Here is a 17,968-nt window from a genome sequence, read left to right as displayed (position 1 = left end):
TCTTCTTCTTTTTTCCCTTTCCTATTTTATATCTCTGTTTTATATGATCTACTATAATAAATAACTGAAAAGACAACTGCTAAGCATTCTGAAGTGTTTATTAGAAGTTTCCATTACAGTACCTTTTAGCATTAATGGTGCCTTTACAGATGTGCAAGTTTTGAAACAAACAGTTCAAAATGTGGACTTGTCAGACCACAGCACATTTTTCCACTTTGTGTCAGTCTATCTCTTGGGCCCTGAGAATTCAGCAGTGTTTCTGGATGTTATTGATATTTGGCTTTCATTTTGCATAGTAAATGCCGCAACAAACCGTGTTTACTGACAACAGTTTTCTGAAGTGTTCCTGAACCCATGTAGTAATGTCCTTTATACAGTTATGTTGGTTTTTAAGTGCCGCCTGAGTGATCAAAGGTCAAGGGTATTCAGTATTAGTTTTTGGCCTTGCCCCTTATGTGCAGAGATTTCTCTGGATTCTCTGAATCTTTTGATATTATAGACTGTCAATGGTGAAAACCCTAAGTTCCTTATACAACTGTACGCTGAGAAACGTTTTTAAACTGTTGGACTGTTTTCCCACACAGTTTTTCACAAAGTGCTGAACCTCACCCCATCTTTACTTGCAAACGACTGAGCCTTTCCAATTATCAGTTAACCTGCTTACCTGTGTAATGTTCCAAACTGGTGTTTTTGAGCATTCCACAACTTTCCCAGTCTTTTGTTGCCCCTGTCCTAACTTTTTTCGAATGTGTTCCAGGCATCAAATTCAGAATGAATGTATATTTACAAAAAGAACAATAACGATTATCAGTTTGAACATTAAATATCTTGTCTTTGTATTGTATTCAACTAAATATAGGTTGATGTTTTAGGAATATAGGTTGAAATTGAATATAGGTTGATCTTTTTCTGCAGGTTGGACGCTGTGAAATGCCAATAGCTTTGAAACATTTAAAACTGAAGATACCTGATAAACTGGCCCTGGGAGTTCAAACATTTCTGACACTAATTAAAACATTTGGCACCTGAAGTGTAGACATTCAGCATTTTTTATTTGATTTTGAAATTGAATTATTTAAAGGTCACACATTGGCTTACAGTCTTCTGGGGTTGATGCATTATATATATTTTTACTCTGAAATTGATTTGTATCTCTTTTATCAAGCAAAAGTGTATTATATTATTATATTATATTATAATTATATTTAAAAAAAAAGTATCATTACAGTGAGCCATGAACTAGATGAGAGTACAATGAGATTACATGTAATACACTCCTTTCCCCTCCTGGTATTAGCCATTGCTGAGCTTTGCTCTAACTTTGGGTGATCAAGCCCCTCCTCCTCAATACTCCTGAAATCCTATACTGATAAGAAATCCAGCTGTCAATCACATCTTAGAGGACTATAAATGAACATAAAAGACCATTAAGGGTATAAAGGTGCACATGTGTGTGAAGTTCTTTCCCTCACTAAATCTCCAGCTTTTCCAATGGCTAATATGAAGATTATGGGCACATATAGGATGTTCTTTTTCCTGTCCTTACTCTCAGGTTGGTGTATTTTTTAGATCATTCTTCTAACTTCAAAACACTGTTTTATTTTATTTATTTTTTTAGAGTTGGTGGGAATTTAAAATGAATAAAGAAGAATTATGTTTTGTGTATTTTACCAAAAAAAAGTAAGAGTTTGCAAACATCTGATGTTTCTCTGTTGAGATTGCTCTTGTGCTTTTGCTCTTCATCTTCATGCAAACTTCAGTAAGTTCTTTAGTATTTTAACTTCTTGGGGTTTTTTAATATCTACTTGGCTAAATTATTTTTAATCAGTATATTTCTCAGAGAGGACTCAGCAGTTGTGTGACGTATTTATGTTAAAATCATGAGATATACACTATTTTTGCTATTTTTACAGTTACCAGTTTGCACATAAACGGGGCGTTATAATATGATGCAATAGATCAAAACTGGTTTAAGATTTCAAGAAATCTAAAGCTAATCTAACCTAAACCTTGAATTTAAACCCAATAATTGAGCAACAGCTTTCTTCAAATGGTGGTTTGCAGAACAAGTGTACAAATGTGATTACTGAATGTAATGTATGTAGACTGTCCTTTATCATAGTACTGGAGTGCATTTGAACACACTGGATGAATTATTTCCATTTTTTTCCAATTGTAAAATTATAAAGTGTATAAAGACAGCATAACTTGTTAATTATTACTGAGTAAGCCAAGTGATTATATTAACTCTTCACAAGCACAAACTATTGAAAAAGCCTGGCTGGATTGGTATCTAACGATGACTCATTGAACTGAATTCTGAATGAGACATTTATGGTTAAAAGGCTTTCCTCAAATAATGACCACAGATAAAGAGGTTTTGAAGCAGTATAGTGAAAAATCATAAACTTTGGTGGCGGCACGGTGGTGTAGTGGTTAGCGCTGTCGCCTCACAGCAAGAAGGTCCGGGTTCGAGCCCCGTGGCCGGCGAGGGCCTTTCTGTGCGGAGTTTGCATGTTCTCCCCGTGTCCGCGTGGGTTTCCTCCGGGTGCTCCGGTTTCCCCCACAGTCCAAAGACATGCAGGTTAGGTTAACTGGTGACTCTAAATTGACCGTAGGTGTGAATGTGAGTGTGAATGGTTGTCTGTGTCTATGTGTCGGCCCTGTGATGACCTGGCGACTTGTCCAGGGTGTACCCCGCCTTTCGCCCATAGTCAGCTGGGATAGGCTCCAGCTTGCCTGTGACCCTGTAGAACAGGATAAAGCGGCTAGAGATAATGAGATGAGATAAACTTTGGTCAACTGTAATTCAGCAAATAGTGTGATATGAAAATTGGATATTACAAAATGCATGCTCTGCATCTTTGAGTTCATATCTGATGAGAAATGATAATGAGCTCAAAGAGCTGATCCGTTATCATTGTCTTGTACATAACTGTGCAAGAACAGAAAAATCATCTCCACATCATAAATTACTTTAAAAATTGCAAGATTAGAACCAACAATTAAACGAATTCCTTAAATATTCAGGGACACCTTTGTATTGTTAAAATGAGATACTGGTTCTACCGATTATTTTTCCAAATTGGAAAGTTTGGAAAAAGTATCAAGTCATTAACCATCAAATGAAATCAGTGACTTGAAATCAGATCTCATTTCAAACCCCACTTGCGTTTCAGTCATTATGTCTCGAGAGCATATCTGATGGGGCAGAATGAAAGTTGAATGGCATTCTTTATCAGCGTCCTGTAGATAAGTCCGACCTTCACTATCGCAGAATAGCAGGTTGTCTTACCGTCAGAAATCATAAAATGCTCAGTCATAATGCCATAAATGTAGTATTTGCAGTCTTTGCTGTAGAATATAATTAATTATAAACCTGGACGCCTAATACATTTACTGTATATGAAATCATATGGATGAGTTTGATGTCTAACTAACACCAAGCCCACCCCAGACCTAATCTTAAACTTGGTAATTTACTCAAATCATATAAAAGAAATCATATTGACTGAGGCCTGTTTGGTTGTTTGCATCCTCAGGGTCAGTGTTTGGCCGCACTTTACATCAGAGTCTTGAGAAATCCAATAAGGTGAGTTACAGAAGAGAGATATGCCTCCTTTAAAACATACAGTTGCAAAATTTGGTTCTGGACATATTAAATGAAGTGGACAGTGGCAGGTCATTTGTTAAGGTTCTGTGTTAATGTTCTGGAGGCTGCAAAAGTCATTACACTGCAAAACTACCATTAGTTAAAGGTAGACTGCCTTTCAGATTTTTCAAGTTTAGGTCATAAAAAGAATTTTCCCTGACACCCAATTATTTTTGTTTAGTGGACCGAAAGCTACTGAATTCGAATCACAAACTTCCAATTTTATTATTTTTTTAAATAGAACAATTAATGAATTTAAGGCCACGTGGCCCTAAATTCGCTGCTATTTTTTCCTGCTTCACCATGACCCAATTCAAGATACTATGTCATGCATCACATGGTGGGCTTTCCCCGTTTGCGCAAGGCATTGTGGGATAGAAATTTGAAACAGGAGAGAAAAATGGAGGATGTGAGTGTGCGAATGAAACGTGAAAAACCGACTATAGTAACGGAAAGTGAGAAGAAAAGACGTTATGTTGAGAAGGAAAGGAAATGCAGGACCAAACTAATAAATATTGGTGGTCAGCGAGCACCTTGGTGTGATCAGCTGTTCGTTTAGTGACAGAATGATGGAACTGTCAGTGCATGGTCAAGGTAAACCTGTAGATGGCAGTAATGCAACACTGGTTACCAGCTGCCGTAAAACCTAAAAGAAGAATGAAAAGAAGAAGAAGAAGGTAAACCTGCACATATGCACGCGGACTTCCTCTGTCTGCTTGATTGTGCAAAGCAAGCGATTTCATGCACATTATTTGTTAGGGAATCCCCTCAAATTAAATAACTTCTCAGCCACAGAATGGCCTGTTGTTTTTTGGGGGTTTTTTTTTTAGATATTACAGAAATAAACATATATCACAATGACTAAATTTCAGAGGGAACTAAATTTCACCGATTTTATGAAATCAAAAAGCCGTCTAGCTTTAAGCATTTCAGTAAGGTCCCTTATGTAACTACTGTATATGAATATGCTATACCGTAAGTTGTGCTGTAAAGGTCCTCATCATTTCTTGCTATCTGCCTGTCAGAGACTCTCCTGGCCTTGTTCTGGCACTCCAGCTGGCAAACACAAACCTTCCTCAGGTAACTCCCTTCTAATCTTATATAGTCATATGAAAAAAATAAGTACATCCCATGGAAATTGTAGATGTTTCTCAACATATTTAAACAAGCAAACTCTCTTTTCGCACTTTTTAATACAACGCCTACTGATGAAAGTAATATACATCAACAAACAACACATAAAATTGACATTTTGTAGTAATTTTCATAATTTAAATGAAAAAAAAAATCAGTCAAAAAAAAGTATTTGAAAAAAAGGAAAAAAGGAATTTGATGCCTTCCAAAAAACATTCTAAAAATGTTGGGACAGGGGAAACAAAATCAAATCAAATCAAATCAAATTTATTTGTACAGTGCTTTTAACAATAAACATTGTCGCAAAGCAGCTTTACAGAATTTGAACGACTTAAAACATGAGCTAATTTTATCCCTAATCTATCCCCAATGAGCAAGCCTGTGGCGACGGTGGCAAGGAAAAACTCCCTCAGACGACATGAGGAAGAAACCTCGAGAGGAACCAGACTCAAAAGGGAACCCATCCTCATTTGGGCAACAACAGACAGCCTGACTATAATATTAACAGTTTTAACAGATATAACCCTCAACTGTCCTCATGGGGCCGTCCTTTACAGGAGTGGGGCAATAAAACTCCGACCAGACACAGGGCACCAGGATGGATCAAGCAGGTCCGAGGGGCAGAAGAGGCCAGCATCTCAATCCCAGGATCAACATGTAACTCAGAGGGACAGATGGGGGGGGGGGGGGGGGGGGGGGAAGAAAACACGTTGTTAGGTATGCCCTAAAAATGACAAGTATTAAATCTGTGTGGTAGGCTCGCAGAGACGAGAGTCTTTACATCAGGCATAACACACAATGGCATGTTAATATGGTAAAAAATATATCATGACCTGCTCTGGCTGGATGCTTGATTGGGTGATGGGAGCACACTCCTCAGCAATGATGAGATGCAGATGGGACCCTTAGGCCTGGCCAAGACAATTCAGTTACATTTCACCGGGTCTGGGACATGCGACAGAATGTCTGACGGCCGATTCCCTGCAGGCTACGATAGCCAGTCGAGGTCCCCACCGTCTCCACCAAAAGATTTCCTGTTGACTCCATGTAACTCAGAGGGACAGATTTGGGGTGGGGGGGGGGGGGGGAGAGAAAGAAAACACAGGTGGTTAGGTATGCCCAATGTCACCTGAATAAGTAGGAACAGTATACATATTGCACCGAGTACAAGCAGGGACTCCGGCAACTAACTATGACAGCATAACTAAAAGGAGAGAGCCAGAAGGTAACACAGGCATGAGGGAGCCCCGGAACATAAAGCAGCCAGCCACTATACCGTCAACAAACTCGAGTGAGCAAGCGAGTGGGGACTGACAGCATCCATACATCCCAGTTTACCAAAACACTCTATGTCTGAGGACCCTCCAGATCTACTCCTTTACCTCATAAACACCATTAACAAAAGGCTTGACTAAACAGATATGTTTTCAGCCTAGACTTAAATGCTGAGACTGTGTCTGATTCCCGAACATTACTTGGAAGGCTGTTCCATAACAGTGGGGCTTTGTAAGAAAAGGCTCTGCCCCCTGATGTAGCCTTCACTATACGAGGTACCAGCAGATAGCCTGCACCTTTTGATCTAAGTAGGCGTGGCGGGTCATAGAGGAGCAGAAGTTCACTCAGGTACTGTGGTGCGAGACCATTTAGTGCTTTAAAGGTCAATAGTAGTATTTTATAATCAATACGAAATTTGATTGGGAGCCAATGCAGTGTGGATAAGACAGGCGTGATGTGGTCATATTTTCTAGTTCTAGTAAGGACTCTTGCTGCGGCATTTTGAACTAACTGGAGCTTGTTTATGCACTTATTGGAACATCCAGACAGTAAGGCATTACAATAATCCAACCTGGAGGTAACGAAAGCATGGACTAGTTTTTCTGCATCATGCAATGACATTAAATTTCTTATCTTTGCAATATTTCTGAGATGAAAGAAAGCTATCCGGGTGATGTTATCAATGTGAGTTTCGAATGAAAGACTGGGGTCAATAATCACTCCGAGGTCTTTTACTGCTGCACGTGAAGAAACAGAAAGGCCATCCAGAGTTACTGTGTAATCAGAAAACTTACTTCTAGCTTCATGTGGTCCTAGCACAAGTACTTCAGTCTTGTCAGAGTTAAGCAGAAGGAAATTTATAAGCATCCAGTGTCTAATGTCCTTAACACATTCCTCAATTTTATTAAGCTGGTGTCTCTCATCAGGTTTTGCAGAGACATACAATTGTGTCATCAGCATAACAATGTTTACGAATGTTTAATACAATGTTTACAAATAATATCGCCCAGAGGTAACATATATAGAGAAAAAAGCAGTGGACCCAAGACAGAACCTTTTGGTGTTCCACACTTTACCTCGGTACGTCTAGAAATATCACCATTTATATCAACATACTGATAACGATCAGTTAGATAAGACCTGAGCCAGGAGAGGGCCATTCCCTTAACTCCCACAACATTTTCTAGTCTATCCAGAAGAATGGAATGATCAATGGTATCAAATGCTGCACTAAGGTCAAGCAACACAAGTAGCAAGACACAGCCCTGATCAGACGCCAACAGTAGGTCGTTTACTACTTTAACCAGTGCTGTCTCTGTGCTATGATGAGGTCTAAATCCTGACTGATACATTTCGTGGATGTTATTCCTATGTAAATATGAGCATAACTGCTGTGCCACAGCTTTTTCAAGGATCTTGGAGATAAAGGGGAGGTTTGATATTGGCCGATAATTGGACAGCTGACAGGGATCAAGGTCAGGTTTTTTAATCAGGGGTTTGATAACTGCTAGTTTAAAGGATTTGGGTACATAGCCAAATCCTAGGGGATCTAGTAGGGGATCTAGTAGGGGATCTAGTACGCAAGTTGAGGCTTTTGATGTAGAGATTAATGAAAGTAATTCAGTTTCTTTTAGGGGAGTAAAACATTCTAACTGATGATCTGATACAGTTATATTGTTAACTACAAGGTCACTTTCATTGTCTAACCTTAAATTAGTAGTTTGAATTTTTTGTCGGATATTCTCAATTTTGTCATTAAAAAAATTCATGAAGTCGTTGCTACTACATACTGCAGGTGTGCATGTGTTGATAGTGGACTTATTCCTGGTTAATTTTGCTACAGTATTAAATAGGAATCTAGGATTATTTTTGTTATCTTCTATTAGGGAGGAGAAATATGTTGATCTCGCAGCACTAAGAGCTTTTCTATACTTCAGGAAGCTCTCCTTCCAAGCTAATTTGAACACTACCAATTTTGTTTGACGCCATTTACGTTCCAATTTTCGAGTGGTCTGTTTTAATGTGCGAGTGTCATCAGGGTGCTAATTTTTTGTCTCTGACCATTTTCCTTTTTAGAGGAGCTACATTATCTAAAGTATGGCGGAATGTTGACTCTAAGCATTCAGTTGCCTGATCAAGTTCTGCAGGGGCTGACAGTGACCCAATCAAAGTTGACAGCTCTGGGAGATCATTTATAAAGCTCTGTGCAGTAGTTGACGTGAAAGTACGTTTAATACAGTAGCGTGGTGAGGTGCATATATTATTACTCAGACATATTTTGAATGAGATGAGACAATGATCTGAGATAACTTCAGACTGTGGAAGTATGACTATATTGTCTACGTTTAATCTGAATGTTAGTATTAGATCAAGGGTGTGACCACCATTATGGGTCGGTCCTATGACATTCTGCTTAATCCCGACTGAATCTAAGATGGACACAAACGCTGTTTTTAAAGGGTCTTCTGGGTTATCGAAGTGAATATTAAAATCTCCGACAACTAAAGCTTTGTCTAAGGAAATAACCAAATCTGAGATAAAATCTGCAAATTCAGAAAGAAACTCAGAATATGGCCCCGGGGGCCTGTAAATAATAAGCAATGGAATTAACTGGGTAGACTTATTTTTCGAGGCTACATACATTATATGAGTATGAAGAACTTCAAATGTATTAAATTTATAACCAGGTTTGTGTGTTACACCTAGATAATCGTTATAAATAACCGCGACGCCTCCTCCTCTGCCAGTTAGACGAGGCTGGTGTATATAACTGTATCCAGGAGGACTCGCTTCATTTAATGCTATATATTCATTTGGCTTAATCCATGTTTCTGTTAAACACAGTACATTAAACTCCTGATCAGTAATGAGTTCATTAACCATTAGCGCTTTAGATGTAAGAGATCTAATATTTAATAGCCCCACCTTTAGATCAAAGGTGCTGGCAGCAGCTGTACAGTCAGTCTGATCTAATTTTATATTGATTAGGTTACTGGAACAAACTCTCTGAAAATTTCTACCTTTTTGTTGAGCTCGGGGAACAGACACAGTCTCGATGTAGTGGGCCCTGAGTGACGACTCTGTGCAGCTAGCAGACAGTCGGTTTAGCCTGTTTGTCTGCTCCCTGGCCTTGGCTCTGGATTGTCAGAAATTAACTAGGCCTGTTCTGAGACTATGACCTATGCTGCAGGAAATGAGAGCAGCACCTTCCCGAGTGGGATGGATACCGTCCCGCCCTAACAGGCCAGCAGTGCCCTCAAAATTAGCCCAATTATCTATAAAGTCCGCACTGTTTTCAGAGCACCACCTGGACAGCCAGCAGTTCAGCGACCATAACCTGCTGTAAGCTACATCGCCACGCCGCATTGGGATGGGGCCAGAGCATACTACAGCATCGGACATCGCCTTCGCTAATTTAAACACCTCTACAAAGTTACTCTTAGTAACCTCAGACTGACGAAGGCGTATATCATTAGCTCCTGCATGGATAACTATCTTTGAGAACCTGTGCTTGCCTAGGACCCTAAGATTACCTGCTATGTCCGGCGCCCTGGCTCCCGGTATACACCTGACTAAAGCTGCTGGTGCCCCTAAAGGCTGAGCTAATTTCACGTGCCGTATGATAGAGTCCCCTATAACCAGAGCTCTTTCAGGTTTCTCAGTGGGTGCATCACTAAGGAGAGCAAACCTGTTCGACACGTGACGCGGAGAGGAGTGGTGCTCCCGTGGGCGAGCCTCAGCGGTAGCTTTGGCTCTATGCTTATGCCGCCGAGCCGTCACCCATTCGCCCCGCTGTAAGGGCTCTAATGCCGGAGTTGGGGGATTGCTAACTCCACCTAGGGCGTCCAGACTTTCCCTAACAGAAACTACACTGTTCTCACGCTCACTAACCTGCTCTAAAGCCTGGACACGCGCTTCTAGCACTGAAATCTTCTCCGTCAGAGAGCTAACTAATCTGCACTTATCACAAGTAAAGCTAATAGAGCTATCGCTAGTGACGGAGGAAGAATGACTAAACATCCTGCACTCAGCACACTGAACAGGCTGAAGGTGTGCCATGATGAAAAGATTCACGTACCTTAAATGAAGATCTGTTGATATTAAAGCAGATCAGATGGCCTCCGCTTGTGGACTTTACACAGGAGGAGAGAAAAAGAAAGCTTCCGGTCTCGGCGTTCTTCCGAAAAAAGAATGAGAAAAAAACCGGAAAAAGGAAAGCGAAAGTGAAAAGTACAAAAATGAAAGCGACAGTATAATAAAAATGAAGAGGATACTGGAAATTTATTTATAGAAAAAAAGTTAAAAAAGGATTAGTAATTAACGCCGGCACTCGCGGGAAAAAGGACTCGGCGCGAACAACTCAGGAAACAGGAAGTGCGTGGGAAAAGACTGGGAAAGGTATGGAGTGCTCAAAATCTGCCTGTTTGGAACATTCTACAGGTAAACAGATTAACTGGCAATTGGAAAGGCTCAGTCGTTCACAAGCAAGGATGGGGCGAGGTTCACCACTTGAAAAAACTGCATGGGCAAATAATTCAACAATTTAAGAACAGTGTTTCTCAATACATAATTGCAAGGAATTTAGGGTTTTCACCATCAACGGTCCATAATATCATTAAAAGTTTCAGAGAATCCAGAGAAATCTCTGCACATAAGGGGCAAAGCCAAAAACCAACAGTGAACGCCTGTGACCTTCATTCCCTCAGGCGGCACTGCATTAAAAACCTACATGATTATATAAAGGGCATTATTACATGGGCTCAGGAACACTTCAGAAAACCGTTATTGGTAAAAACAGTTTGTTGCTGCATCCACCATGCAAAGCGAAAGCAATATACCAATGACATCTAGAAACACTGCTGAATTCTCAGGGCCCAAGCTCATCTGAGATGGACTCACGCAAAGTGGAAAAGTGTGCTGTGGTTTGACGAGTCCACATTTTGAGTTGCTTTTGGAAAATCGTGGACATTGTGTCTTCCAGGCTAAAGAGGAAACGGACCAGATTGTTAACAGCACAGAGTTCAAAAATCAGCATCTGTGATGGTAGGCAGGTGTGTTAGTGCCCATGGTATGGGAAATTTGCACATCTGTGACCAAATAATCCTGAAAGGTACATACAGGATTTGGAGCTACATACACTGCCACCCAGGCGATGTCTTTTTCAGGGATGTCCCTGTTTAATCCAACAAGACAATATCAAGCCACATTCTGCACGTTACAACAGCATGGCTTCATAGTAAGAGTGCAGGTGCTAAACTGGCCTGCCTGTCTCCCATTCAAAATGTGTGGTGCATTATGAAGCACAAAATATGACAACTGAAACCCTGGATTGTTGAGCAAGTGAAGTCATATATCAAGCATGAATAGGAAAGAATTTCACTTTCAAAACTTCAGCAATTAGTGTCGTCAGTTCCCAAAATTTTACTGAGTGTTGTTAAAAGAAAAGGTGATGTAACACTGTGGTACGCATGCCCCTGTCCCAACTTTTGGGAATGTGGCACAGGTATCAAATTCAGAATGAGCGTATATTTACACAAAACAAGAAACTTTATCAGTCTGAACATTAAATATCTTGTTTTTGTATTGGATTAAATTGAATAAAGGTCAAAATATAGGTCTGTTTTTATTTACATTTTATACAGCATCATAAGTTGTGTGTGTGTGTGTGTGTGTGTGTGTGTGTGTGTGTGTGTGTGTGTGTGTGTGTAAAACACTAAAATATAAAAAAAATCCAGTATTAAATATTAAAACAGATTTTTTAAACAATATAATTACATTTTTGTCAATATACTGTATTTATTCTTTTTGAACTATCTTTATAAGAAAATATAATAGTGAGAAACTCATATTTTTTAAAACAAATATTCAAATATTGCAGTGCACTCACTGAGGCCTGAAGACATCACAGTCTTCTCCGTCGTTGGACTCCCACACACACCAAGGTAGGACACAGAATCATGATATACACGTATATTTGTTCACAATAAAATGAGCAATGTCCATAAACATTGATGTTCTTCTTGTTTTCCTGCAGCAGTGTCATATCAGCAGTTATAAGCAGCCTTCAGGGTAAAGTCATATACACTCATTCCTAAAGCTGTGTGTGTGTGTGTGTGTGTGTGTGTGTGTGTGTGTGTGTGTGTGTGTGTGTGTGTGTGTTGTTTGGGGAAGAGAGTGTTTGTGTATGTCATAAATGTAATTGATTGATTGATTGATTGATTGTTGTTGTTGTTGTTGTTGTTTACTCAGATGAGATGTCCATGTTCAGTCCTGAGTTTACCAGTGTGTTACCTGATGAATTTAACTCTGCACAATCTAGGTAGAGAGAGAGAGAGAGAGAGAGAGAGAGAGAGTGTGTGTGTGTGTGTGTGTGTGTGTGTGTGTGTGTGTGTGTGTGTGTGTGTGTGTGTGTGTGCGTGCGTGTGTTGTTTTGTTGTTTTTTTTCCTCACGGTATGTCTTTGTTCCCAGTGGTCTGATGAATCAGGCTGAACAAGCAGTTTCCCTTCTGATCACCCAACAGGTAATATAATATAATATAATATAATATAATATAATATAATATAATATAATATAATATAATATAATATAATATAATATAATATAATATAATATAATACACTTAGGTCCATATATATTTGGACACTGACACAAATTTGCTTTTTTTTTTACCTGTTTACTGAAACATATTCAAGTTATAGTTATATAATGGATGTGGGCATAAAGTCCAGATGTTCAGCTTTCATTTGAGGGTATCCACATTAAAATTGGATGAAGGGTTTAGGAGTTTCAGCTCCTTAATATGTGCCACCCTGTTTTTAAAGGGACCAAAAGTAATAGGACAGTTGACTCAAAGGCTATTTCATGGGCAGGTGTGGGCAATTCCTTCGTTATGTCATTCTCAATTAAGCAGATAAAAGGCCTGGAGTTGATTTGAGGTGTGGTGCTTGCATTTGGAAGATTTTGCTGTGAAGAAAACATGCGGTCAAAGGAGCTCTCCATGCAGGTGAAACAAGCCATCCTTAAGCTGCGAAAACAGAAAAAACCCATCCGAGAAATTGCCACAATATTAGGAGTGGCAAAATCTACAGTTTGGTACATCCTGAGAAAGAAAGAAAGAAAGAAAGAAAGAAAGAAAGAAAGAAAGAAAGAAAGAAAGAACTGGTGAATTCATCAATGCAAAAAGACCTGGACGTCCACAGAAGACAACAGTGGTGGATGATCGCAGAATAATTTCCATGGTGAAGAGAAACCCCTTCACAACAGCCAACCAAGTGAACAACACTCTCCAGGAAGTAGGCGTATCAATATCCAAATCTACCATAAAGAGAAGACTGCATGAAAGTAAATACAGAGGGTTCACTGCACGGTGCAAGCCACTCATAAGCCTCAAGAATAAAAAGGCTAGATTGGACTTTGCTAAAAAACATCTAAAAAAGCCAGCACAGTTCTGGAAGAACATTCTTTGGACAGATGAAACCAAGATCAACCTCTACCAGAATGATGGCAAGAAAAAAGTATGCCGGATGAATTCTGAGGTATTCAGAGACATACTGTGTGCTCAAATCCAGCCAAATCCAGCCAAACTGATTGGTCGGCGTTTCATAATACAAATGGACAATGACCCAAAACATAAAGCCAAAGCAACCCAGGAGTTTATTAAAGCAAAGAAGTGGAATATTCTTGAATGGCCAAGTCAGTCACCTGATCTCAACCCAATTGAGCATGCATTTCACTTGTTAAAGACTAAACTTCAGACAGAAAGGCCCACAAACAAACAGCAACTGAAAACTGCTGCAGTAAAGGCCTGGCAGAGCATTAAAAAGGAGGAAACACAGCGTCTGGTGATATCCATGAGGTCAAGACTTCAGGCAGTCATTGCCAACAAAGGGTTTTCAACCAAGTATTAGAAATGAACATTTTATTTACAATTATTTAATTTGTCTAATTACTTTTGAGCCCCCGAAATGAAGGGATTGTGTTTAAAAAATGCTTTAGTTCCTCACATTTGTATGCAATCATTTTGTTCAACCCACTGAATTAAAGCTGAAAGTCTGAACTTCAACTGCATCTGAATTGTTTTGTTCAAAATTCATTGTGGTAATGTACAGAACCAAAATTAGAAAAATGTTGTCTCTGTCCAAATATTTATGAACCTAACTGTATAATATAATATACTGATTATATTGTTTTTTTAATTTATTTTTATTTGTATTTTTGCAACATTCTTTCCTATTTATTATTTTTTATCTTAGAGAGCTGTTTTTTCTTCTTTGATTATTACTAATGTAATTTATTTTTAGCTTTTTTATTTTTTATTTTTATTTACTGTTTTACACTTGTTTCTATTTTATTTATATTTTAAATATTTTCATTTTATTTCATTTTTGCAATTTAATTTTTTATACAGTTAGATAATAAACAGAATATGTACTATGTGTCTTTTAGCCCTACATAGCAGAGTCTGGCTGGACGCTAGTGATTATCTTCGTGCCAGTTGATCGACAGTGTATGTGTGCTGAGCAGGTTAGAGATCAAACACACTCTCTCTCAGATACACACCATTTCTTCCACATTTCCGAGCATTAATTATATTAATTATTGAAAATGATATTAATAACCACAGTATAGACATAATTATCCAGCTCTTGGTGGCCCTGTGCAATTGCACACAGTTGTATCCGTTAGCTCACTGGTAAGATGTATAAGACAGTAGTGAGACCAGCTGTGATGTATGGATTGGAGACCGTACCCTTAACGAAGAGACAGGAGGCAAAGTTGGAGGTGGTGGAGTTGAGGATGTTAAGGTTTGCGATGGGAGTGACAAGGTTGGACAGGATAAGGAACGAGCACATCAGAGGGACAACACATGGGGAGAGCTTGGGAATTAAGCTAAGAGAGATGAGACTGAGATGGTACGGGCACATCCTGAGAAGAGATGCAGAGCATGTTGGGAGGAGAATGTTGATGATGGAGCTGCCAGGCACATGAAAATGAGGAAAGCTAAAGAGGAGATACATGGATGTGTTGAGAGAGGACATGAAAGTTGCAGGTGTGGTAGAGAAGGATGTGGAAGACAGGGAGCAATGGAGATGAAAGATCCGCTGTGGCGACCCCTAATCAGGGGCAGCCAGAAGAAGAAGAAGCTCACTGTAAAAACGAAAATGTTGAGAAAACTCAAATTACCATGACAACATGCTGCAAGAGATTTTTGAGTTTTCTCAACTTTTGACAACTGTTTTTGACTTTACTAATGTTTTCAAGTTTAGACAAGAGTTCTGCTAACTTGAATCTTCTTGTTATCCCCCACCCAGATGAAGTTTGGCGGGGGATATAGAAACAGGTTCCGTCTGTCCGTCTATCTAGCTGCCCATCCGTCCGGTCATGTTTTCGTTTCTGGGCCATATCTTTAAAACTACTGAAGATATCTTCATGAAACTTTGTATACATATCAAGCAACATGTGAACTGGTCCCTTTTGCTATTTTGGATTTTTGAAAGAAAGTATTTTTCACATTTTTACATAAAAATAGATTTTGACTTAGTTTCTAAGAGCAATGTTCGTTTCTGGAGCATATATCCAAAACTATTCATGATACGGATTTGAAACTTGGTATACATGTTAACAAGGTGATGTACCGTAGATGTGCCTTTTCAGACTAAGAAATTTGAGAAATTTTAATTTTTCATGTTTCCATGGAAACAATTTCAGATTTAGTCTCTCGGGTTAGTCTTAGGGTAGGTTTTGTTTCCGGAGCAGAACTTGAAAACTATGAGTGGTATGGTCCTGAAAGTTGGTATATGTGTTGATTAAGTAACGTATATGTGCCTTTTGATACTAAGAAATGTGAGAATTTTTAGCTCACCTGGACCAAAGGTCTGGTGGGCTTATGCCATGGGCTGCTGAGCTCAGTATAAAGAGGTAGGGTTGGTTTCCTGCAGCAGAACTTGAAAAATGTGACAACATCTTGAAACTTGGTATATAGTTGGTATATAGGGCGGGGGATATAGATCACTCTGTCTTCTTGTTCACCTTATTATGATATTCTTGTGAGGCTAACAATGAAATTTAACAATGAAAATGTATATTGCAATTGTATTTAAGGAACACTCAATAAATTAATCAATATGTAAATAAAATGAAGAGCACATGGCTGAAAGGTAGCTGAAACCATGTTTATGAACATGAGGGATAACAGGCAAAGACTGAGGTAAGTCTTGCCTCAAGTACAACATACAGAAATGTGTTGACTGAATATAGTGATAAAGGGCCTCAACCACTTCACAAATGTTGTCCTCGACAAAAAGCTTCAATTTGCTTGTCATGAACTTCAGGCCACGAGGTCCTCTATCCATAAAATGCGGAACAACCTCCTGCTCACACACCTCAAATTAGGAGATGCATGGGGTTTCCGTCAAGGGGCTAACAAAACCGAGTGCAACTCAAAAATCCTTGTTATAATGTTTTGAAAAAACTTGCACAGACAACAATAGCAAGAAGTTTACTGGAGAGATAAGTCTTTGTTAGTTGCAAATAACCAAGCTTTATTTCTGAGTCAGATCAATTTGAAAACTTTTATGAGATCAACAATTACTAGAGCAGCAGCTATAATTATCGACACCTTAATGATCTTTTGGCCGTTGCAAAAGTAGAAAAGACTTTCAATTGTTTCAGTTGAGCCATTGTTATCCTGCCCTGTTGTTCTGGTTTTGACTTTGTTTTGTATTTTTGGATTTTGCTCTTTTGCCTCTGCCTTTGAGATATCCTGTTTGTGCCTCACCTGACCATTGCCTGTTTTGATCCTGTCTTTGCTGCTTTTATACTCGTCTGTCGCCTGCCTTTCTGACAGCAACCATAAATGATATAAGAACTACTACAGATTTCCATGGTATTCCAATATCTACATTTTTACATTTACATTTATTCATTTAGCAGACGCTTTTATCCAAAGCAACTTACAAAAAGAAAATTAACAATCAAGATACATAAAAGAAGTCTTAAAAGAAATATCACTAAAGGGAGCTTTAGAGTGTGAGTACAAAAGTGGAATCAAGTGCAAGATGAGTGCAGTAGAGAAGAGGGGAGGTGTAAAGTCTAAGTGCAGGACAGGAGGTGTTCTCTGAAGAGCTGAGTCTTCAAGAGTTTCTTGAAGACAGACAGGGACGCCCCTGCTCTGGTAGCGCTCGGTAGAACATTCCACCAGTGTGGGATGACACATGAAAAGAGTCTGGATTGTCTTGTGCGTGGTGCTGGAACTGCCAAATGGCGTTCTTTTGATATCCAGAGTTGAGAAAGAGTAACCTTAGCCTTTGTAGGTAGAATTGGGATTAATTAAATTATAAATTATGTAATAATTGATAATTAAATTAATCAATTTATAAATAAAGATCAGTCTCATAAAATCTTAAATTATTAATCTTAATACTCACCGTGAATGGTTACATTCAAGATTAATGGTAGCTCTGTATTAGATGGGAAACCCAGTTGTATACAAAAGCTAAATTCTGAAGGAAAAAGGAGTTCTAAATAGTTGACCTTGTGAATAAACAACAGGAACAAGTAAAATGCAAATTCAATTTTATTAGCTTTTATTTGTCTACTACTCACTAATAATAATAATAATCTCAAAATACATTCAATGTCGGCAAAGGTAATAACAAGACAAAACAATGGAACAATTACACCTGGACTATAAATTTGAGGGAAAGAGAGAGAGAAAGAGATAGAAGAGAATCCCTTGTGTGTGCGTGTGTGTGGAGGTGTGTGTGTGTGTGACCTAGCTTGTCGTTAGCTAAAACAAAGGAATGTTAGCTAAATAGAACAAAGGATTAGCTCTGTGGCTAATGTGTGCTTTGTGTAGGTATCTGTGGGCAGATGCTAATGACTAGCCACTCTGGCAATGCTTAAAC

At 38.9% G+C, this 17,968-nt stretch overlaps 1 protein-coding gene across 1 annotated transcript in view; it reads left to right on the top strand.

Annotated features, from left to right (window-relative positions):
• Nucleotides 1-1,500: 1,500 nt before the first annotated feature.
• Nucleotides 1,501-17,968, top strand: part of LOC132882637 (phospholipase B1, membrane-associated-like) — an 89,544-nt gene continuing 73,076 nt past the window's right edge. Inside the window, exons 1-8 of the mRNA XM_060915723.1 lie at nucleotides 1,501-1,552; nucleotides 3,543-3,592; nucleotides 4,678-4,732; nucleotides 11,940-12,003; nucleotides 12,096-12,130; nucleotides 12,311-12,380; nucleotides 12,531-12,582; nucleotides 14,508-14,585. Of these exons, the coding sequence (XP_060771706.1) occupies nucleotides 1,501-1,552; nucleotides 3,543-3,592; nucleotides 4,678-4,732; nucleotides 11,940-12,003; nucleotides 12,096-12,130; nucleotides 12,311-12,380; nucleotides 12,531-12,582; nucleotides 14,508-14,585 (456 nt within the window). The remainder of the gene's footprint in view (nucleotides 1,553-3,542; nucleotides 3,593-4,677; nucleotides 4,733-11,939; nucleotides 12,004-12,095; nucleotides 12,131-12,310; nucleotides 12,381-12,530; nucleotides 12,583-14,507; nucleotides 14,586-17,968) is intronic.

Source organism: Neoarius graeffei, chromosome 3 (genome assembly GCF_027579695.1).
Source record: "Neoarius graeffei isolate fNeoGra1 chromosome 3, fNeoGra1.pri, whole genome shotgun sequence".
Taxonomy (NCBI): Eukaryota; Metazoa; Chordata; class Actinopteri; order Siluriformes; family Ariidae; genus Neoarius; species Neoarius graeffei.
This window is presented reverse-complemented; position numbering and strand designations above follow the sequence as displayed.